Source organism: Scylla paramamosain, chromosome 15 (assembly GCF_035594125.1).
Source record: "Scylla paramamosain isolate STU-SP2022 chromosome 15, ASM3559412v1, whole genome shotgun sequence".
NCBI lineage: Eukaryota > Metazoa > Arthropoda > Malacostraca > Decapoda > Portunidae > Scylla > Scylla paramamosain.
The window spans coordinates 22,886,012-22,910,500 of record NC_087165.1 but is presented as its reverse complement, the minus strand read 5'-3'; the positions used below and the strand labels follow the sequence as shown (position 1 = coordinate 22,910,500).

General features: G+C 41.8%; 1 protein-coding gene across 2 annotated transcripts in view; it reads right to left on the bottom strand.

The window, feature by feature from the left end:
- LOC135107699 (uncharacterized) overlaps positions 1-15,893 on the bottom strand; it is a 38,244-nt gene extending 22,351 nt beyond the window's left edge. For both annotated transcript variants that reach the window (XM_064017876.1, XM_064017877.1), the window contains exons 1-2: positions 15,760-15,893; positions 649-999 (exon numbers count right to left, since the gene is read on the bottom strand). In XM_064017876.1, coding sequence (XP_063873946.1) covers positions 649-662 — 14 coding nt within the window. In that variant the 5' untranslated portion in view covers positions 663-999; positions 15,760-15,893. The remainder of the gene's footprint in view (positions 1-648; positions 1,000-15,759) is intronic.
- Between the last annotated feature and the right edge of the window lie 8,596 nt (positions 15,894-24,489).

Sequence of the window (24,489 nt, the reverse complement as noted above, 5' to 3'; positions counted from 1 at the left end):
CATTGAATTGACGGGTGACGTAAAGTGGATGAGCATTGCTGTGGTGGATAAGTGGATGAATGGGTGAAGCTAGGAAAATACTAGAAAAGAACAAAATAAAATCCAGTAATATGAGTGAAGTAAAGTGACGGACTACGTAGATTGATGGAATGGTGGTGAGTGACAATAGATGGCTGGGCTGATGGCAATGGTGGTGCTGATGGTGATAGTGAGCGGGGGGAGTGGTGACGAGTGATGCAGTGGGTGGGTGCGGTGTGTGGATTGCAAATGAGTTCCATGGGCTTCAAAGGGCGTGTCTGTTCGTGGTCAGTGGGCGTGGCGAGGCGGGACGTGACGGGGGCTTAAATGTGTCATAACCAATAAATGGGGGTGGGTGTGTGAGTGAGCGAGTGTGGTGGGTGTGAAATTGTCAACCCTTTAGGCACCGGTATATTATATTTGATCATATTTTACTTATTGATATATTCACTTGTATTTAAATTTACCTTTTTTTGTATTATTATATTACTACGACTGTTATTATTATTATTATTATTATTATTATTATCATTATTTTTATTATTATTGTTATTATTATTGCTACAATTAATTCCATTGCTACTAATATACTACTACTACTACTACTACTACTACTACTACTACTCTCACCTGACAAAGCCCATGATGGTTGAGTCAGCGGTGCGCCATCTTGGTACTCCAGCTATGGATGGTCGGGGAAAAGGAGGAGGAGGAGGAGGAGAGAAGGACTGAAAGACTACTTATGAGAGAGAGAATACGACGTGAGGGGGAGGAAGAACATGATATAGGAGGAGAAGACGGGCCGTCCTCTTTCGTAGTAAGAAGAAGAAGAGGAAGAAGAGGAGGAGGAAACTGAGGAGGAAAAGTAGGAGTTGGTTAGTTTCACCCTGCTAACGCAGCAGCAGCAGCAGCAGTACCGGCAGTAGCAGCAGTAGTAGTACGAGCAGCAGTAGCAGCAACAATAATTGAAGTGTAGAAGTACTGAAAGTAGACAGGAAAAAAAAAAAGTTAATGACAAGTTAACTTCGTGTATCGACATCTATTAAGCTGTTCCTTATTTATTTGTTTGTCTTTTGTGGTTCCTTGTTTGGTCGTTTGTTTGTTTATTTGTCTTTCTTAGGCTGAAAAAGATTGCGGTTGAGGTTGTATTAATGTGTTATGCTTTCGTGCGTGTGTGTGTGTGTGTGTGTGTGTGTGTGTGTGTGTGTGTGTGTGTGTGTGTGTGTGTATTTCCCTCTCTCTCTCTTTCTCTCTCTCTTAATGTATACAGTATTTACTCCGCGGTTTGTCTCTCATTGTGTTTCTCGGTGCCTGGTGTGTTGAGCCCGTGCAATACTCCCAGTATGGCGGCTGGGGAGCAGTTATTAGAGAGGAAGGCAAAGCGGCGCTGGCCAGGGCGGGTAAGGAAAGAATGCGCGCCTTCCTCATATTTTGGGAATTCCTGAGCCGACGTAGTATATAAGACCAGGGGAAGGAGAGATGCGGAAATCCTATGAGAGAGAGAGAGAGAGAGAGAGAGAGAGAGAGAGAGAGAGAGAGAGAGAGAGAGAGAGAGAGAGAGAGAGAGAGTAGACAGAATAACAGACATAAAGACACGTAGACAGACAGACAGACAGACGGACAGATGATTACGTATCTCAAGATCTTGTTCGAGAGATAGATAGACAGCGAGTGATAGACATATACTGCATTTAAACAGAACACATAAGTAGACAGACAGATAGAGAACGAACAATAGCCATATCCATTACTTGTAGAAAGAAAGACATGTATTCAATCAGACAAACACACAGATAGAGAGAGAGAGAAGCCAAATAAATATTGACAAACGTACACAGGAAGGAAAAAAAAGAAAAAACAGACAAACTATATTTAATCGTACACATACACGTAGACAGTGATGGACAAACACACAGCAGGACAAACAAACAACTAGACACCTCTATTGATAGACAAACAAACAAACAAACAAGCAAACAAACAAACAAACAAACTGATAAAGCGAAATACCAATACCAATTTCCTTGTTCTCTCCAGAAAGATTTTTTTCTCTCGCCCTTTTTTTCTTTTCTTTCTTTATTTTCTGTATTGGACGGCAACCATCTACGTGGAGAAAAATTAAGGGTGGGTGTCAATAGAGAGAGAGAGAGAGAGAGAGAGAGAGAGAGAGAGAGAGAGAGAGAGAGAGAGAGAGAGAGAGAGAGAGAGAGAGAGAGAGAGAGAGAGTCCCTTATTCGTAGTCCTTCTCGTCGGTTATATATATTTTCTTTCGTGGTGGAAATCTTCGTGTGTGTGTGTGTGTGTGTGTGTGTGTGTGTGTGTGTGTGTGTGTGTAGTCTATTGAAGGCGAGGGATTTCAATCTTACAAAAGTGTCCGTCTCTCTCTCTCTCTCTCTCTCTCTCTCTCTCTCTCTCTCTCTCTCTCTCTCTCTCTCTCTCTCTCTCTCTCTCTCTCTCGTGTTTTTTCCTGTACCCGGGAAACACACGAGAGAGAGAATATCCGTTTTTGTTCGTGTGTGTGTGTGTGTGTGTGTGTGTGTGTGTGTGTGTGTGTGTGTGTGTGTGTGCTAGGAGGACTTACAATCAAGATAATAATCAAATTTTTCTCCGTCTCATTGCATTTTCATTTCCATCTTTATTGACGCTGAAGATAGGGAAGATGAATGAAAGCTACTCTCTCTCTCTCTCTCTCTCTCTCTCTCTCTCTCTCTCTCTCTCTCTCTCTCTCTCTCTCTCCATCCTCCCTTGCCTTCCGCCTCCCTCCATCTATCTATGAATCTATGTCGCTCCTTCCCGTCCTCCCTCCATTCCTCTCCTTCCCTCCATCTATCAGTCTCCCTCCCTCCCTCCCTTCCCTCCATCTATTAGTCTTCTCTCACTTCCCCTTCCGCTTCCCTTACTCTCTCCCTCTCCTTCCTCCTTCCTTCCGTCCCTCTTCCTATTCCTTCCTTTACCTTCTATATTCTCTCTCTCTCTCTCTCTCTCTCTCTCTCTCTCTCTCTCTCTCTCTCTCTCTCTCTCTCTCTGATAGATAGAACAACATCGGACATTATAAAAAAAAAAGTAAGTAAAAGAGGAAGAGAAAGAACAATAAAAAAATTCTGGGTTATTTATCTAATCAACGACTGACATTTTTTTTCAGAGAGAGAGAGAGAGAGAGAGAGAGAGAGAGAGAGAGAGAGAGAGAGAGAGAGAGAGAGAGAGAGAGAGAGAGGGAGAGATGTGGGTTAATAAAGATGGAATCAGTGACAGCTTTGGAAAGTTGGCGCTTAAAAATGGACTACATTCTCAAACATCTGGTTGTCTTATCTCGACTACTTTTACTTCTAACACTCCCTGCTGAAAGTTATTAGGGTTTCCAGGGGCTTTTTCACGATTCTAGAGATAGTTTTACCCTTTCACTACGCAGAAACAACGCGTGAAGTCTTTATATGCATCTGCAAGAAGGTCAGCGAAGGAAAAAGATTACATTTCGCAATTTCTTCCCAATTCAAAGACTGGAGAATAAGGGAAGATGGTTAGGGGAGGGTGTACCAAGTGGCAGTCAGAGAGTTAACAACGCCTGTCCACTTTCGAACTTGTCAGAATGTTTCAATTAAAGTTCCTATGTACCATTAATAGAAAAAAAAAACAAAAAAAAATTCACGAGAAACCGACTAATCTGCTGTGACCTTAAAAAAAATAGTTCTTAGTGTAGCCTAACGCTCTTGGTTCTTTATTTTCTGCGAGCCAGGTCAAGCTCGTGAGAGAATTCGGAGGACTGTTGTGTGCGTGAAGGAGGCTGTTTAATGACGCGAGAAATGGAGCGGGGGGAGGGGGAGGAAGAAAAGCTTGCTATGTAGCGGAAGAAAGCTTGTTATGTTTAATGACACGAAAGATGAGCAAGAAAAGCTTGTTAAGTTGGAGAAGAAAGCTTGTTGTGTTTAATGATACGAAAAATATAGAGGAAAAAACTTGTTATGTTGCGGAAGAAAGCTTGTTATGTTTAATGACGCAAAAAATCGGGAGGAAAAGCTTATACTGGAGAAGAAAAAGCTTGTGATGTTGGGGGAGAAAGCTTGTTAAGCCTAATGACCACGAAAAATTGGAAAAGGGAATAACTTGTTATGTTAGGGAAGAAAGTTTGTTATTTTGCTGCTCAAATAAAGGTAAAGAACAGGAAAGGCATGCAAAATTCAGTTTATGTAATGTATTCTAATCTTATCAGCCGCAATAATGCCAACATTTTACCGCCATCTTTGTTATAAGCTGCATTAACAATAAGAAGGTAAGGATATAATTATGACGAAAATACGGAATTTGCAAGAGATTAAAAAAAAAAAAAATAAGGAATAAGAACACAAGTTGAAATAAACTGGCAGATGGAAATATATACTCATAAGATGCGTGTTGGGTCAGATAGTTGCCATATAGGTGAATTCTATTTCCATGGCAGTGATATTAAAATTGCCATCACATTAATTAACACTGGTAAGCAAGAGCAAAGTTTTCTGGTCATGCATATCTTTACTTTTACATTACTCAGATTTAAAACCTTTTTTTTTAAATTGTCGTGTTTCCTCATTATCATTTCTCGTATACTTTGTGTGTGTGTGTGTGTGTGTGTGTGTGTGTGTGTGTGTATTGTATTTTAAAGGGCCTGACCTAAACTGGTGTGGTATCGATCCAGTCTTTCTTTCAAATGTATCACACACACCCTTCGTTGATTCGGTCTTCTTGTACACCTTGTTCTAAATTTACTTATATAATAGTGTGTGTGTGTGTGTGTGTGTGTGTGTGTGTGTGTGTGTCTGTGTGTGTGTGTGTGTGTGTGTGTGTGTGTGTGTGTGTGTGCGTGCGTGCGCAGGCGGAAACCTTTGTCTGGCTGGCTTCATGGATTCCATTGTTTGTTAGAATAAAGGATTACCAACAAAAGAGCATCGCCCTCATGTCATTTAATTAATCAGGTTTGTAGTTATATACATGTGTTTATTAATTTGACAAACAACGTACGCCGTGTAATATGACGATATGTGAGTGTAGTTAGAATTAATGATACTAAATAAAAAAATAAAAGAGCATCAGAATCTTTTAAAAACAAAAAAAAAAGAAAAACGATAAAAGAATCACACCATAAATTAACGATAAAATTCCTGCCTCCCTCCCACAACGTAACACAAACATATTGTATAATAACAGATGCATATTTTGTAAAAGATAGAAAATTTCATACTAAGTCTTACGTAAAGAAAAGGAATAACAAAAAAACAACAACAACAACAACGACAACAATAACACCGCCACCACTACCAACAACAACAACAACAACAGCAGCACCAAGAAGTCAGCTGGCATTACACCACCAATAATAACCTTGACTATCTTTCATCATGTAACACGATCTCATATAATGCATAATACTGTTATACACAACACTAAAAAACCATAAAATCCTAATGATAGATAATTCAACAGCAAAACATAAGTAAGCCAGCATTTTAGATCCCTTTAACTGGTATAATAAACTTAATTGAAGCGTCTCAGGCCACGCAACCGCTGAGTTCTGGTTATTGTTAATACAGGACATAAATCCCTCCTCTCCGGGCTTGCTGTGGCCACAATGATCACAATATGTTTCCCCAGCTGTCTCCTGCGACCTGGTGCGCTGCTGCCCTGTGGAACCCTATCACAACCACGCCAAGGGGGATGCACGCCCTGGGTACTGAACAGGGTGCAGAAGAGAGCCTCTGTATGTGTGGTGGCCGTGGGATATGTACTCGTATGTGGTTGTATGTATGTGGGTGAGTGGGTGTGTGGGTCTCTCTCTCTCTCTCTCTCTCTCTCTCTCTCTCTCTCTCTCTCTCTCTCTCTCTCATTATGTTGTCTCTTCTTGTGTGTATATTGAATCCTTCTCCTTTCCTTTTGCGCATCCTACCAGTTTGTTTTGATATTTCTCCTCACCTTTACTTTTCCATCATCTTTTCTTTTCCTCTTTTTTCGATTACGTTTTCTCTTCCTTTGCTGCCTCCATTGTTTCTCTGGATCTCCACGGCCTCCCTTACTTGGTTTTCCCATTTTATTTTCCCCTTTTCATTTTTCCCCGTGCAGTTTTTTTTTTTTTTTTCCTCACCCACTTCTATTGCGTCAAGTTTGGCCGCCTCCGTTCTCCACATTAAAGGTACTTGGACTCCTTCACGAGCGGGCGCATCATATCACATTAGCGAGAATTTTTAAACTGTATTATTTTACTTTTCACGAGCAGAGGAGCAGCATCACATCGCATCAGCCGCACTTTTTGAAACAATATAATTTTACTTTCATGAGCAGAGGAGCGTAACATTACATTTGCCGCACCACTTTTAAAACCATATTCTTCTGCTGCGAGATTATTTCACACTCAGTTTACTACTACACGTTCCCAGAGAGGAGGGGTGAGTTTTGTCAGCATTACCTGCGTTTATGCACCCTGACGCTACAATTATCTCAGCACCAGTTAATATTAAAATGAAAAATTATTGAAGCTACAGCAGTGCAACTAAAAAGGTCATATAGCTTTGGTTAAGGTCACGAGAGAGAAAGCGCTACCTCTCTCCTACTAAAAAAAAAAAGTTGCCGTGACTTCAGTAAACAAGAATCGAACTTGCAAACTCTTAATTAGGCTGTACAAGGAGATATCCACTAGTTTCCACTCAGTAAATCTGCTTGAAGTGAAAATATGCACAGGAATCAGTGAATTAATGACTGAGTGAGGGATAAGGAAGTGACGGTGATGAGTCTGAGAAACAGTGAATGCGATAAGTGAGTGAGTGGGTGGGAAGGGCGAATGAGTAGCAATGATGACTGAGTGTGAGTGAGAGTGAGTGAGATAGTGAGTGAATGAGTGAGTCAATGAGGGATAAGTGAGTAATAGAGATGAGTGAGAGACGTGAGTGAGTGAGTGAGATAAGTGAACATCATTTGTATAAATATTAGTATCATTAGGAGGCCGAGAGGAAAACGGCTCATATGTGTGTGTGTGTGTGTGTGTGTGTGTGTGTGTGTGTGTGTGTGTGTGTGTGTGCGTGCGTGCGTGCGTGCGTGTGTGTGTGTGTGTCGCTAATGAAACAATAAACCTCTCACCGGTGTTGAAACATTCGCTGGCTGCCAATTAACCGCCGGGCCGCCGCGAGCCAGGCATACCAACCCCTTCCCCTCGTCAGGTGTTGCGCAAACATTACTAAATGCTTACAACCACTCAGGGCGAAGTTCATTAGACTGACCACCTCCTGGGACGCGAGGCAAACATTGCTGACGTGACACTTTCGCAATCAGTCAATCAACCAGTCAATCAGTCACTCAGTCAGCCAGTCTCTCAGGTCAGTCAGTACCATACGCCATATGCTGGGGTTCTACTCGACAGCAAACATTCATTACCCAAGAAGAAAACTGGACAGCATTCTGGGACAATAGTGACCACAGCAAGGCCAGATTCAAGTCGTGATTGTACTGTTGGTAATAACTGTTGCTGGCTGGTTGGGTACTGAGGCCGACATCCCTTTGAAGATGTCTAGTATTTATGTTCTCAATCTTCAATACAACGACTGATGAATGTCTACTTCAGCATTATAATCCATAATCTTTTTCTTTTTTTTCTTTTAAGTCAAATAGTTTGGCCAAGAGTCAAAAACAAATAAAAACAATAATAAAGCCGCTCACCTTTCCGTTCCCAAAAAGTCTGAGTCAAAAAAGTTGAGCAATTCAGCTCCCGGGGCGTCTTGATGCTCTTGTTTTGAAACAATTCAAGTTGTAGGAAGGAAGAAAAAAACAGAGACAGGTTGAGAGTTTCAGAGTTTACTAGTGAAAGGGATGAAAGAGTGAAGGTACTGGTTAAGTCTCGCATTACTAAGAAGGACAGAAAAGTCTTGTACAACGGATAGGAGCATCATGACATTTATTCGAAAACTGTGATTTTCCGTCCTTTTCCTGAGAAACTAAGTGAACGTTTTAAAAATGGTTTTACTAGGTATTAGTTATTAATTCGTTTAAGCTTCCAAATAGTTACGCATAATTATATGAAGCATTATAAATCACTGCTCTCCTTTTCCTTCTTTTGAAAATTAAATAGCACGTTTTCTAAGTTGTTTTAGCAGACATTGAAATATATCTCCTATATAACTATAATAGAATATTATGTATTTTTTTGACAATTTTTCTTATCTCTTGAAAAATTGAATAGCACGTTTTCCGAGATTTGATATTGCTGTGTAAGTCACTCATCCTCTCTTCTCTTGGAGAGAAAAAAAAAACAGTAAAACGTTTCTGAAGTTGTTCTGTTTTTTTTTTTTTTTTTTTTGTTTATCATGACGCAAAGCAGATCGAGGCAGCTCAAGACACACCGCGGCGCTACACTTCCTCTTCTTTCATGTCTTTGTTTTGTGAGGGATTGGAAAATGTCGTCAGGTTTGCAAGAGAAATGTGAGTTGATAATGGGAGGGAGAAATTGCCTCCCTCAAGCTCGCTTAGGGATGAAATTGGCTTTTCCTTTTCAATTTTCTGCTTTATTTTCCCGACACTCTCATGGCTGCCCTCAACACAACACGGATGGGGATTGCTGGGTGGTGGTGGTGGTGGTGGTAGTGGTAGTGGACTACTACTACTACTAATACTAATACTACTAGTGTGTTCGCCTTTTTATTTTATCTATATATCTTATGTTCGCTTTCCTCCATACCCTTCCCACCTCTCTCTCTCTCTCTCTCTCTCTCTCTCTCTCTCTCTCTCTCTCTCTCCCCTGATAAAGCCTGTAGTAATAGATTTCCCCCTCTTTTCACGGTAAAAAAAAGAAAAAAGCGTACTCTCGCCGCCTATAACAGGAATGTCAATCAACACACAGAAATACGTGCTCTGTTCTCGCCCTATTGCGTCTTGTCGCCCACAGACAGGATTTGGCGGCTCTGTGTTGCAGTGTTCGCTTCGCTGCCTGGTAGTTCCGGGCTTCATCCAGACTCACGGCACTGTGGCGAGGTACAACTTCAAACCTTTGACTGCCGTAGCTTCCTCTCAGGTTGATAAAGTGGCCTTCTATAAGAGTTCTTGAAATACTGCTGTTCACTCTCAGCAAAATATCGTAATTGAATATCTAGTGAAACGTTTAAGTGCTTGTAGTTTAATTTTTGATGAGTAGAAATTGCATACGGTTACTAAAATGAAATCACATGTGCTATTACCAGTGAAACATTAGAACATTAGAACATAAGGGAAGCTGCAACAAGCCATCAAACCTCATGTGGTAGTCCTCATGTATAGCCACCTATCCTATATCCATCTATCATCCACTATCCATAAATTTACTTAATATCCTTTTAAAGCTTCCTATTAATTCGGCTCTTATAGCTCGATTACAGAGTCTATCCCAGTCATCTACCGTTCTATTTCGTGAACCAGCTTTGTAGTATCTATTTTTAATCTTTAATCTTTTGAACTCGTTACTCTTAATCCTGTCCTGATTGCCAACCCTAAGGACATTATCAGTATTGCCCTTGCTATATCCCTTATATCATTTAATAATAAAAATCAGACCCCCTCTTGCTCTATGCCTCTTCAGCGAATGTAAGATTTAAAAGTGCCTCTCGTAAAAGGTGATACGTATCCCTCGTATTTTTTTTTTTGGTTATTCTCCCCTGTACTGAACCAAAGAGTCTCGTGTCCGGCCTGTAATATGAGGACTAGGGGACACATTCACCGCAATTCGAAAGGCTCTAGTTGAAAGCGCGCAGGTTTTCAAGGGTGTTTTTACGGTTCTAGTGACTGAATAACAAGACTTCCGCATTATTAACAGGGGAAACACTCTTGAGAACCCCGGTTAGTCATCTCTGCAGCCTTTGAAATTAGTCGTGGTGAGAGAGCAAAGCGTTTAAGAATGGGAGCCTCTAACTACATAACATAGCCTGCGCCTTATGACCTCGTTGCTGCGGTGACATAACTCAGTCGATACCCAGTTCACCCGCAGACTGATGTGATGTGAGTGAAGGAGCGAAAGATTGAATATCCAGCGAGGAGTGATGAAGAGTGACTAGAAGAGTTTAGCAAGATATATTATTAGCGCCGGAAAAAAGTTTGCGCCGCGGTGAGCCTATAAATTTTACTAAGCGTTGTTCATGGTTTCGGCGAGAGGGAAAAGTAATAAAAGAAGTTGAATTTTTTTTCTTCTACTTCTTCTTTTTTTTTTTCTTCTTCTTCTTAGGGATTACTTAAGTTCTGCAGGAGTTTTCGGAAGGATTTGTCGAGTTTTCTGGGGCACTTAAAATTTTATGAAAGGGAAAAACATCATGACGGTAACTCTGCGTCTGCCTCTCTCTCTCTCTCTCTCTCTCTCTCTCTCTCTCTCTCTCTCTCTCTCTCTTACATTGTGTAACGCAGAAAAGACGTGTGTGTGTGTGTGTGTGTGTGTGTGTGTGTGTGACCGCTGGCTGCCCCCACTCAAGCGGGAAGTGGTTTTTTCCGCTCCCTTCACCTCCCTCTCTCTCTCTCTCTCTCTCTCTCTCTCTCTGCCTCATATCCACACACAAGCGCTGGCTGAGTGTCATGCCTTACTTACTCCCCCGCCGGACTTAACCTTTACTCATTTTCCACTTTAAGTTCTCACAGATGTGCTCAAAGTTGCCTGGAGCCTGAGGCAGAGTGAGCTGTGCGCTGCTGCTGCTGCTACTGGGGCGGGGTGTGGGTAGGGACGGAGTAAGGGCAGACCCACTCACCCTCACCCTCACCCCGCCACCACTGCACTAGTTCCTCCAAGCTCTCCGCCAAGGGATTCACGTCACGGTAAGTTTTGTTGTAAATTCGAAAGGTTACGCTCCTTGCATTGCCTTCTTATCTGTTTCTGCAACCTAGCGCCGTGTGTTCTGGTGGCGTGTTTCTTGCTTGTTTACTTTTTGTGTGGCGATTATTATTTTTTTTTGTTTTCTCTCTTTTTTTATTCTATTTCAATACTATCCCCGTTTTTTTTATATAGCTATAACTTTTTTTTTGCATGTGTGTGTGTGTGTGTGTGTGTGTGTGTTTACTCGTGTCATGGTATCGGTTTTTCTTCTTTTTCTTTTTTTTCTCTCGCTCTTTCTTGTATATTTGTTTTGGTTTATATTTATTTCGTCTTCCTCCCCGTAACCGTTAAATTTCACCTCTTTGTGTTGATTTTTCTTGCTTTTTCCCCTTCGTTTTGTGTTTGCTGCAGCTTTTTATTTTTCCCAGCACCGTTTAACCTCTCTCTCTCTCTCTCTCTCTCTCTCTCTCTCTCTCTCTCTCTCTCTCTCTCCGGTAAGTGGAGTGATGTAGCGCTTAGAGAGTCTTAGTCGCTGGATATTACAAGACCTGTCACTCTTCACTTAACACTGTTTGCGATGTGAGCAAGACGCGAGCCTCAGCCTGCCTTGTAAGAGAGAGAGAGAGAGAGAGAGAGAGAGAGAGTCTGTTTGAGTGTGTGGGTGCAAGAAAAGCATGTAGAAGAAAAACATACATACATTAAATATTTATTCTATTTTTTTCTTTTTTTCTTTTTTTTTTGAGCAGCACATTTAAGTTTCCTCTTTGCGTAAATTGATACTCATTCGTGTAATTTTGAGAACGAATGTTTTTTTTTTTCTTTTTTCTTTTCTTTTCTTTTTATTTTTTATTTTTACTCATTTATGGCAAAGTTGTTCTCGTTTTATATTTCACTCGTCGTGTAAAACATAATATTAACATTTCTAGTTCAGGTCACACACACAACACTTTGCCTTTATGATGAATTTGTGCCTCGTCACCAACACTCATCAACATTTTACAGGCAATTCGGTTAACACAGTGACCCGTATTATCGAACATTATGAGCTTTCATGCGGATGACCATTTTCAAAGGCGACAGAGACACGTAAATAGTCGGGTTCTCATTGGTGTGTGTGTTTTTTTTTTTCGTATTGATGGCGCAGAGTCCTCGTTAAACTATCCTTAAAATCATGTAAGCTTCCTATAAAATACCGAAAACCTCCACTACCTATTGAAACTACTCGCGATAAAGCTTCGAAATGTTGAAGAATACGAGCCAGTGTTGCAGTAAAACCCGTGCTATATAACACTCCTTCTTCCTCTGTGCAGCTGCGGCAATGCTGTACCTACTTTCACTGTGTACAGCGTTTTCTCTCAATCTTAAATCCTCTGACATGCAAAAAATCACCTCTCAGGTTAAATAAGGAGAGAGACACAAGAGATGAGAGGACACAAGACTGCGGGGAAGACACACACACACACACACACACACACACACACACAAAACACACAGAGGTGAGGCGAGTTGCAGAGGTTTACCGGACTTCTGACCACGACTGTAAGCGCGGCTATAATGAGTTTTCTTTCTAATTCCACCGTTTTCAAATTTCAGCCATTTCCAAGAACTGTTTTTCGCTCTGAAGTTTGGTCCTAATGATGTCCATCCGCGTAATGGAGCGAAGGCAAGCAAGCGGCAAGGGAGGCAGGCGGGCAGGCAGGGAGTGGGTGTCGCGGCCCAGCTGTGGGGACGAACAAAGCACAGACAAACCTTAGCTTACAACTGTATCTGTCCAGCCAGGGAATCGCGCCATGTTTTTCTCCAATATTCTGCGCTATTCACGACGCGGTGGTGGCAGGAGCGGCAGTATTGGCGGCGCGGGCGGTGATGGCAGGAGTAGGAACAGCGGCGGCGGTGGCGAAGGTGGTGGCAGCAGGGCAGTGTTGGGGGGGGGGCACAGGGGAGCAGGAAATTACAGAAGAGAGCGTGTTTTGCCGTAAACTTGATTGTAATCTCGAGAAATTACTGGAGACTCGTGTGTTTACCGCCACGATGCAGAGAGAGAGAGAGAGAGAGAGAGAGAGGCAGCTGGAGAAAATGGACAGAGGAAGAAGCGAAATGGATGAATGAGGGAGAGAAGTAATAAGAAGAGAGAGAAAAAAAATATATAATATTCGGAAAGAGATAAGAAGTAGGGATGAAGGAAGAAGGGCGTAAGGAGAAGGAACAGAAAGAGAAAGAGAGAGAGTAAAAAAATGAGTGAAATAGAAGATAAACAGGGTAAGGAGGAAGGCAAGCGAAGAAGAGAGCAAAGGAAGCAGATTGAGGCAGCAAGAAAAGGAGATGGGGAGGAGGAAAGAAGAAAGATAAGGAAAGAAGTGCCGGAGCATGAAGCGATTTGATGATAATGAGAGAGAGAGAGAGAGAGAGAGAGAGAGAGAGAGAGAGAGAGAGAGAGAGAGAGAGAGATTTTAAGTTAAGGAGGATACTTTTCGTTATCAATGACCTATAAATGATCTAGTTACTCACGCAATATAACTGTAACTGTAACTGATGAAGAACGGAGGCTGTCAGTAATATTAAATAGTGAAGGGTAAGAAAGAAACACTGTAGGTATCCTTGCCACACCAGTCTCGCGCTGGCTCACTGACTTGAAATATAGTTAATAATTTGCTGATAACTTCTGACGGAGACGGAAGCTTCTCTGAATCTCAATATTTCTCGACGGAGGCTTTTGACTTGATGACTTTGAAAACTGCAAGTGTTATCCCCGAATTGAGTTTTGTACCTGAGAAAACTGGGACAAGGAGACCCAGTGCTTTTCGTAATACAAATGTGCTGAAACTTAGTAGTAATATACTCTTAGATGTAATAATAGCGATGTAATAATATGAATGTAGCAATAAATGTATAGTAATGGTGGTAATACACATAGTAGCTGCAGCGGGCCATTGTGAATGCTCTGGTCACTTCCACCCGACTGGACGCAACACATGGAGGGCGGCAAAGACTCCCAAGCAAAGAACCATTACTCTGCCTTTACGTGCTGGTAACGAAACACTGGCAGTAAATGTGTCACAGCAGGCGAGGCGAGTGTTGCCGCCTCGCCTCCTTCCATTCGTTGCCTGCATTTCTTGTTTTGTTATTTTTTTCCTTTTTTACTCTTTTTCGTTTTCGTCTTCATAAACAATACGCGATGACTGAAAGGGAAAAAAAAAAACAGTCGGCTGCTGTGAAATGTTTAATACATTTATCATTTTGTCCTCGTTGTTCCTGCTCGTTTTTCCTCTCCTCCTCTTCCTTCTTTTCTTTTTTTCTCCTCCTCCCCCTTTTCTTCTTTCTCTTCCACCTCCACCTCCTCCTCCTCTTGTCCACCATCTCTCTCTCTCCATTTTTTCTCCTTCTCTGCCGTGTCTTTAGTTTTCCCTTTACACACACACACACACACACACACACACACGCACTGACACACGGCCTTCTTAGTAACACGAATAAAAATGTTAAAATAATGCAAATATCTGTGCCGTGAAATAATTGCTAAATGAATATTACCGGCAATAATTGTGTTTACATTTGCAATTCTCGTTCATTATGCAATTAATTTCTTTACCATAACGTTCATGGTTCATTTGATTTGACTCTCTCTCTCTCTCTCTCTCTCTCTCTCTCTCTCTCTCTCTCTCTCTCTCTCTCTGCTCTTGTTCTTTGTTATTTTGTTCGGGTAGGATTTATTTCATACGCTCGTTTATTTCCTGACTTTAGCGGACACTCAACCCTTGTGTGTGTGTGTGTGTGTGTGTGTGTGTGTGTGTGTGTGTGTGTGTGTGGGATGTGGGGTGGGGAGGGTGAGTGTGTGTGTGTGGGTGTGTAAGTTGCTTTTCTCCTCTCTCTCTCTCTCTCTCTCTCTCTCTCTCTCTCTCTCTCTCTCTCTCTCTCTCTCGCTCGCTCTCTCTCATGGGTTTATTTTGAGGTGGTTATTCCTTTGAAGTTCAGTAAATCGTAAGGTAACATATGCTGCCATAACAATAATAATGATGCTGCTGCTGATGATGATGATGAAAATAATAATAATAAAGATACTACTACTACTACTACTACTACTACTACTAATAATAATAATAATAATAAGACAACTACAAATGTTGAGAGAGAGAGAGAGAGAGAGAGAGAGAGAGAGAGAGAGAGAGAGAGAGAGAGAGAGAGAGAGAGAGAGAGAGAAATGTAAAAACTACATTTCTATAAAGTTTTAAAAGCATTACACCCTCACGCACAAAAAAAAAAATCACGTCAGATTAGAAGCGCGCGCGCACACACACACACACACACCACACACACACACTATCTTTGATTAATCAGAAAAAAATGAGAAGTAAAATATTAATGGCGTTGTTGTGTTGTAGCGCCGTGTTGTAGCAAGAACTGTTATTTCAAATCTCCTTAATGTTTTATCCCGATTAATTTCAGCAGGACGTAGTGGAAGTTGCCAGTATTTCTAAAGATGATTTTATGATTTTCGTGACGGTTTAATAAGTATAGTGCATCAACTTCAATGGGTGGGGTGGGGGGAAACAATCATGAAAACTCGGCTACGTACTCATATCTGTGGCTTTTGAGAATTGTCCTTATGAGTGTAAGGCAACGTGTTTCACAATGCAGAATGCAGTGTTTGTGTTGAATCGGAGAGTATGCTAATGAAGAGAGGCACAAGGCACGTATTCTCAGACATTTCAGCACCTTATCTTGTCATTTTTTTTCTACAGGCTATACTAAAAATTATCGGAGGTTTTCAATGGTACGTACTCCAGGATACCATTGACAGGTTAACAAAAATTTGGTAACATCACTGAAAAAAAAAAGGCACCCATGAAAATCCGACTAATCTTCTCTGCGACCTAAAGTAAAACAGTAATTATGAGGGACTAAAGATTTTAGAAAATGAGCCTTAATGTCAGTGTACGTAAAGATAGGAGGCTGTCAACACGCACCGGACTGAAGACTGCAGGTGAGGAGCGAAGCACAGGAGTGGCGAGGAGGACAACCACCCTCCTCGCACCACGGCCACAGCCACACTGAGCTCGTGTCTCGCTCGGTCTGTGAGTGGTGGGTGTCTGTCAGTGCCCCCAGCCTCAGGTCACCACTCTCTCCCGCCTCACTCACCTGTACTTCTCTGTTAGCTGCTCCCTTGATTCTTTTCACACACATCTTTATTCTCTTCATATTCTCAGCGGTAGTGGTGGTGGTGGTGGTGGTTTATGTGTGTGTAGGTGATGGTCTTGGTAGTTCACATCACTAATTAAAAGCAGTAACCTCTCGCCGGCAATATTTACTGACTCAATTTTCCCGCCAAATGTGGTGGTTGTGGAGAGAGAGAGAGAGAGAGAGAGAGAGAGAGAGAGAGAGAGAGAGAGAGAGAGAGAGAGAGAGAGAGAGAGAGAGAGGATCAGGAAGGAAAGGACAAGGATGAAAGTGATGAAAGGGAGGAAACGAGAGAAGGCCCGGAAGATGAAGGGAAAGAGAGAAAAGATTAGATGAAATAGGGAAGAAGACAGAGAGAAGAAAGATATTAAAAGGGACGAGGGATGGGAGGGAGGCGGAAGAGTGAATGGAGAAGGAGGGGGAGGGCAGAAAGAAAGGTAGAGTTAGGAGCAAGTGAGAGGAAAACGACGAAGAATGAGAAAGGGGGAAGAAGACAGATAGATAAGCCGTAGAAAGATAATACGTAGGAAGGTTTTTTGCAGGGCCAGGCAGGCAGGAGGAAGAAGGAGAGACGAGTGAAGAAGAGGAGAGCGTGTGTAACCAAGGAACACAGTATGATTTTAGCGTGTTATTCTTATGTTTTCTTCTTCTTCTTCTTCTTCTTCTTCTTCTTCTTCTTCTTCTTCTTCTTGTTCGTCTTGTTTTTGTTGTTATTTTTGTCTCTTGTTGTTGGTGGCGGTGTTGTTCCTCTTTTTCTTCCTCTTTCTTCCCTTTTCCTTAATTCTCTCTCTCTCTCTCTCTCTCTCTCTCTCTCTCTCTCTCTCTCTCTCTCTCTCTCTCTCTCTCTCTCTCTCTCTCTCTCTCTCTCTCTCTTCCTAATATACTTAGACTAATTTCTTCCTTCCCTAAGAACACCAAGGTTTACCACCACCACCACCACCACCACCACCACCACTGCCTACTGGGATCAAGAAGCAAGATAAACTATAATCTCCTGTAGCATCAGTCGTAGTAAAATAAATAAATAAAAAAAAAAAAATGTCATGAAAGTGGAAACTCGGGCGTCCTGTACCACCACCACCACCGCCACTACCACCACTACCACCAGTACCAGTACCACCACCACCACCACCACCACCAATCTCCAACGCAGGGAAAGATGAAAGAACGCTCCCCCTTTTAATGAGAAAATAAAACTGCTTATTTTTCGCCTCGAAGTGTGGAATTGATGAAGAGATATGGAGATTCACCACCACCACCACCACTACCACCATCACTGCTGCCACCACCTACACATTATTCATTCCCCTTAAGAATAAGAGAGAGAGAGAGAGAGAGAGAGAGAGAGAGAGAGAGAGAGAGAGAGAGAGAGAGAGAGAGAGAGAGAGAGAGAGAAAGAATATTAATTTTTTTTCTTGATGCACCAGGAAACCTTTCTTATATAGCGTACTTGTAGCATAGAAGTCCTATTCCATTTCAAATTTTTCTCATGTTACGGAATAGAAGGCGTCTTTAGACATGGTGGCTACGGAGGAGGAGGAGGAGATGTAGGGAAAAATATGACTTAAGACTTACAACATTCATTTTTTTTTTCTCTCGCTTCTTTTCATTTCATCAACAGAGTGAAAGGAAGAAGAATAACACAGTTTTTTTTTCTTTTTGTGCTGGTTTAGGAAAAGGGAAGCCAATCTAAAGCCAGATATTAACTACGATTAGAAGAGTTAAAAAAAAAATGTAGACTTGCGCAGAACACGTCACGTACTGAAGAAAAAAAACAGATGGAAAGTTAGGCTGACAAAAAATTAACATAACAGTTACAGGAGAAAGAGGACAAGACACGCAGAGAATTAGATAGAGAGATGAGAAGTTTTGCTGGGATGGACTGGAGTACGTAAACAGGCAACTGACAGATAGGAGTAAAGAAATTTGGGGAGTTTTGTCCTGTTATGAAATTATAAATAAAGGGAAGGAGGAAAGGAGGAAGAAAGAGGATAAAGGGGAGGAGAACGACAATAGTTCGGAAGAGGAAGAATTTGAGAAGTATGAGGATAAGGATAATCATGAGAAGGAGGGCATAGACTGATAAGGAAGCGGAGAATAAAGAGGATGAGAGAGGAGAAAATAAATGGGAAGAGGAGAATGATGACAATGAGAAAGAGGAAGGATAAGTGAAGGAGTAGATAAGGATGACCATGATAAATAGGATATAGACTGATGAGGAGGAGAAGGATAAAGAGGATGAGAATGTTGACAATGAGGAAGAGGAAGGATAAGAGAAAGAGATGGATGAGAATGATCATGATAAGAAGTATATTGACTAATGAGTAGAAGGAGAAAGAGGAGAAAGGAAAAAAAAAATAAATAGAAAGAGGAGAACAGTGACAGTGAGAAAGAGGAAGGACACGAGAAGCAGTAACATGAGGAGGATTGTAAGGAGGGTAAGGAGACGCGGCGTACATAGGGGGTGGCGGGGCGTGGTGGCTTGAGGGGGGGGACCTGCCGGCAGAGGATCCTTTCCCAATGCCTCGCTGTCTTGCGGTACAAAGAGGAGGAGGGATGAGGGACATTTTTCTCAGGCTCGAATAACTTTTTTTTGTCTGGCTGTCCGATTTCCCAGAGAGAGAGAGAGAGAGAGAGAGAGAGAGAGAGAGAGAGAGAGAAAGAGAGAGAGAGAGAGAGAGAGAGAGAATGGAATGATGTGTCTGTAACGTCAAAATCAGTCCCCAGTCGTTGTCCAGCATTAATTAAATGAAATAGCAATTGTCAGCCAGTCATTATCACGGAAAATGTTGACAATTGCTTCTTACCTTTGGCTGTTTGTTTGAATTTCCCGCCACTCAGCCAGCCAATCAGCTCAGCCTGTGTGCCGCTTCTTTCATCTCCCTCATCTCGTTTTCTATGATCCCCTGTACGGTGCGTCGTGCCAAGGTTGAGTCGGTGTCTATAGCAGTTTGTAATCAGTGTAATCCAAGGAAATAATGAGTCTCTTACTGTCATTGCTTCTACAGTGGTGTTGCGTTACCATTCAAGACAACGTATAGGGAAGGAGAGTGTGTTCACGATTATTGAAATACAGGAAAAATGATAAATCGCTCAAGGCGGTGCGGGATTCCATGATGTAAACAAACGACTGGGGAGGAACACACTGCCTTTGTTATACGTTGTTTAGTGCGTCTGTTGTCCAGTCATGTGTTATAGTACATTAAATATCGAAGAGGCAGCATGATGTAGAGCGGCTGAAATGAAGCTAGGATCCCGTAAATTTCACTTCGGTTACTGAACAGTTAGTGTAATAATATTCAACCAGTAATGAGTACAAGAGCTCTACTCAAGTTAAAAGTCCCTCAGTTTGTGCTTTGAGGTGGTGAATTCGATCCCGCCTCACTGCATTTTATATATAAAAGAGGTGGCGCTTTATCCAATCCCAAATTATCTTGTCAGGTGACTTTGATGTTGTATTTCGGCGCAACAACTCAGTCAGTTGAAGTTTTTCGTATTACTGACTCACCCTCATCAATAAATCTATATATTTCCTTCTCAAAACGTGTAGTACTTCATCCGCTACCACACGTCACTGGCCTCCTCGCACGCAGTTTTGGCTAAGGGGGACAAACTAATGTTTTTGTAATGCTTTTTACAGCGTGACGTCATCTCCCCTCCATATCCCTCCCCTCTGTGGGCCGCTTGTTGGTCACTGGCAAGGAAGCTTATGACTGTCTAGCTTCTTTGTTCATTGGTAGTATGAAGACAGGAGGAGCGGGCACCAGCATGAGTACTGGTGGCGTCAGGACCCTGTGTAGGTGAGTGTGTGGTGGGTGCGTGGGATAGCGGCGGTGATGCATGGATGTGTGGCGGGGTAGGGAGATGATTCAGGAATAGCAGGGAGAGGCAGTGAGTGATTGGTAGCGAGTAGTAGGCGAGAGGTAGTGGCTGTTTGATAGTGCAGTGGCGCCCTAGGGAGAAGTGTGCTGGTGGTGGTGGTGGTGGTTGGCGAGCAGTGGTGCCACATTGTTACGAGGTTGATTTAATTGTCCAATCCTTATATGTTTAACAGATGGCGTGTGGTAATATGATAATGATAATAATAATAATAATAATAATAATAATAATAATAATAATAATAATAATAGTAATAATAGTAATGGAACTTGTATTACGCAATCGCCAGCATAAGCGCATTTTGCAACAGGAAATTACCTTTATTGCGGAGGCAGTGTTTTCATTAATAATTTGCATGTAACGGAAGCAACAGCATATCATATTTTCGTCCCACAAATTTGACCCTGAAAAAAAAAAATAAATAATTGAGTAAACAGTTTTAATTTTATTATGTTGCTGTTCAGCTTTTATTTATTTATTTATTCATTTATTCATTTATTTATTTATTTATTCACATTTCATCTCTAGCTAAAACAGCTTCTATGAACTTAGGTGTTCTGAGTGTCTCCGCCAGTTTTTCTCATCCTTCCAGCAGCTAACTCTGTACAGGGACCTTATCCGTCCATAAATGGAATGTGGTTCATATGCCTTTGGGGGAGGTGAGGGAATCACTCATACCGCTCTTCTAGACAGGGTGGAATCAGAAGCTTTTCGTCTCATCAACTCCTCTAACTGACTGTCTTCTGCCTCTTTTTCATCGTCTCAATGTTGCATCTCTTGCTATCTTCTACCGCTATTTTCATGCTAACTGCTCTTCTGATCTTGCTAACTGCATGCCTCCCCTCCTGCGGCCTCACTGCACAAGACTTTCTTCTTTCTCTCACCACTATTCTGTCCACCTCTCTAATGCAAGACTTAACCAGTATTCTCAATCATTCATCCCTCTCTTTGGTAAACTCTGGAACTCCCTGCCTGCTTCTGTATTTCCACCTTCCTATGACTTGAATTCTTTCGAGAGGGAGGTTTCAAGACACTTATCCTTCAATTTTTGACTACCGCTTTGGACCCCACTCGTGGACCGGCATCTCAGTGGGCCTTTTTTTTATTTTCATTTTTTTATTTTTTTATTGGATTTTTGTTACCCTTGGCCGGTGTCCCTCCTAAATAAAATAAAAAAAAAACTTTTTCCGTTGTCTTTAGCTTTGGTTCAGGTTCTATATGTTTCGTCATGCATCAGCTTTCTTAACAGATCGCTCGTGTGTATTTTAATCTTCATTAGTTGAAGATTAAAATGAGATAATTTTTAGTCATTTATTGTATCTTTCTTTAATTAGTGTGCTACCTGGAAGCGTTTAAGCTCTTTTTGCCGTCTCTCTCTCTCTCTCTCTCTCTCTCTCTCTCTCTCTCTCTCTCTCTCTCTCTCTCTCTCTCTCTCTCTCTCATTTCCGTGTGTTTCCTCGCGTTTTTACTCATCCTTTCCTCTTCTTTCCGCCTTTTCCTCTTTCCCCTCGTTTCCTTTCCCCTCTTGACGCTTCTTTGTGTGACTCGCCTTGTACATTAACACTCGCCATTCTTCACTTCCCTCAAAACAGAGAAGACTTCACCACGTCACTTGTGAAGAAGACGAAGTGACTTTTGGGGTAATTAGCGCGCCCGCACACACACCCGTACACACACACACACACACACACACACACACACACACACAGCACATTTCTTCTCTGTCTCCATTGCTTCATCAGTTACGGCATCCTGTTGTTTCTAGTCTCCTTCGCCTTAACTTAACACAAACTGCCTATTAATATTCAGGGTTTGGAGGGAAGGAACGTTGCGGGTTTGTTATTCCTTGGTGTTCCTTTGTGGTCTCTTCGCTGCCAGGCACTCTTGTATCTCGTCTCCCAGCAAGTACTTGGTCCACGAATCCCTTTTATCTTTTAAAGCCACACTGCTTCTTATAAACCGCTCCCTCTACCCTGTCCAACGCTCGCTTTTTGATCAAGATTTCTTCGCAGCGACTCGTGAGCTGGCTAACATTTTGGATTCTCCTTATTTTCTTTTTTTTGATATGTTAAGCCTTTTTTTTTTATTACCAAACTGACTTTCCTCTTCAATTCTTTTTAGTCAGTAACATGTATTGATGATTTATTATTATTATTATTTTTTTTCACATCGTCTCAACTTTTCTCTTTCACATTTTATCAAGTACATTTTTTTCAACACCGTTCCACTTAGTTAGTAATAAATATGTTTCTTTTCCTCCTACTCATCCTCCCATTCTCATCTCTCATTCTCTTCCGCCCTTCCTGTTTCTCTCCACACGCATTCTTGCCTTAAACTTGAAATATTCACTAAAACACATTAATTTCTAAGTGTAGCCTGCTTTTCATTATCCTCACTTTACATCTGACGTGGCTTCATCGCCTTCATTTTCCTTTCCAGGTGTTCCTTTTCTCCTAAGCACCACTTTTACTTTACTGACATAACTAGGTCTCGTATCTTTCATATTTCCAGTTTTCATCTTTTCCTTTTGAGTTATTTTTCATGTCCTTGTTGTTGCAATTTCTCCTCACTCAAATGCACACATGTCTGTCTTTCTGGCTGTCTATCTATCTATCTTTTTATGTATGTACGTATGTATGTATGTAGTAATGTAACTGTCTGTGTATCTATCAGTCAGTCTGTTAGGCCTTCTATCCATCTATTCATCCATCTATCTATCTTTCTGTCTATATCTATTTTATCTATTTTATGTTTTTCTTTCTATTTTGTGTATCCGACTATATCTGTCTACCACCTTTACTGCTTATAAAACGTCACATGCTTTCCCAGTCAGTTTGAATATTAATTCTAGCACAGTTATCCGTAAATATTTACCGTTTTCTTCAATATGCGCCTTCCGGTATTAAACTTCTGCCGGGATTAGATGATGCAGATAGAAAGTCACGTCGAAACATTAAAAAAAAAAAACTGGTCTTGTTGTCGGTAATTTTTCGTCTCAAGTTTGTGTGTTACCATTACTCGTTTGATCAAGTTTTTGCCTTTTTTTCTTCTTCCTTTCATTCCTTCCTTCCTTTCTTTCTTTCTTCTTTTATTTATCTGTTTATTTTTTGTTTTTTGTCTTTCTTGGTCTGCCTCCGCTCGTGTGTGAAAGTATATGCATGTAATACGCTGCTCTCCTCCATTTGCAAGTAGTTCTCTTGACTCTCTCTCTCTCTCTCTCTCTCTCTCTCTCTCTCTCTCTCTCTCTCTCTCTCTCTAATAATATTCTTCATCGTTCTTTTTTTCACTTTTTTTTATTCCTTCTTTTTCTTGCTGGTTTCTTTAACACACACACATAGTTACACACACACACACACACACACACACACACACACACACACACACACACACACACACACACACACACACACACACACACACACACACACACACACACACACACACATACACACACACACACTCTCTCTCTCTCTCTCTCTCTCTCTCTCTCTCTCTCTCTCTCTCTCTCTCTCTCTCTCTCTCTCTCTCTCTGGTATGTACAGTAAATTGTGTAGATAGAATCTGAAAAAATTTAACTCAAATATTTTTTTTTATTCCCAACAGGTACACTATCCCAGAGAGAGAGAGAGAGAGAGAGAGAGAGAGAGAGAGAGAGAGAGAGAGAGAGAGAGGGGGAGGGGTCGTTCCTAGCTCTCATCAGGTTACGAAAAGCGAGATCCAGGGACCACTTCACTAAAATGGCGCGTTTGCATTTTTTCCATAAACGTGAAACTGTGAAGGGTTGGGTGAAAAAAACACTCCCCTCCCTCTCTCTCTCTCTCTCTCTCTCTCTTTCTCTTTCTCTCTCTCACTGGGGCCCTACTGGTTTTGGATGGCTTAGCGGTAAAGGCCCTGACTCGGTATCATATAGTCCCGGGTTCGACTCTCGATGGAATATTACGTGTCTGGGGAACCATCAGTCAGCCGTAACGGAGTGGGGAGGGGGGTGCTTTGTGAACCTGTGTGACCTTTGACTTAGCTGCAAATAAAGGTTACCTATTGTCCTGTGGCAGTGTAGTTATACCTTTCCCTCCTCCTCCTCCTCCTCCTCCTCTTGCTTCTCTTCCTCCTACTTCTTATCCTATTCCTTCTCTCCCTTCTCCTTCCTAATATTCTCTTTCTTCCTTCCCTGATCCTCGTATTTCTTCTTATGTATTCTTCCTGCTCCTCCTCCTCCTTCTCCCTCTCCTTCTCCCTTTTTTCCCTTCACTTTTCTTTTTCGTTTGCCTTCCTTCCTGCCTTTCCTTTCTCTTCTCTTCCCTTTATCACTTCGATCATTAACTTCTTTTTGCTTTCAGAGAGAGAGAGAGAGAGAGAGAGAGAGAGAGAGAGAGAGAGAGAGAGAGAGAGAGAGAGAGAGAGAGAGAGAGAGAGAGAGAGAGAGAGAGTTGAACAAGAAGAGGATGAGAGGAGGAGTAATGGAAGGGAGAAGAAAAGAGGAGGAGGAGGAGGAGGAGGAAGAGGAGGAGAAGGAGGAGGACAAGGAGGAAAAGGAGGAAGAAGAGGAGGAGGAGGAGGAGGAGGAAGCGTAGGGAGTGAGAGGAATTGAGGGAGAGAAAAATGAAATAAAAATGTGATTGATTATGAGAAAAACAAAAGGA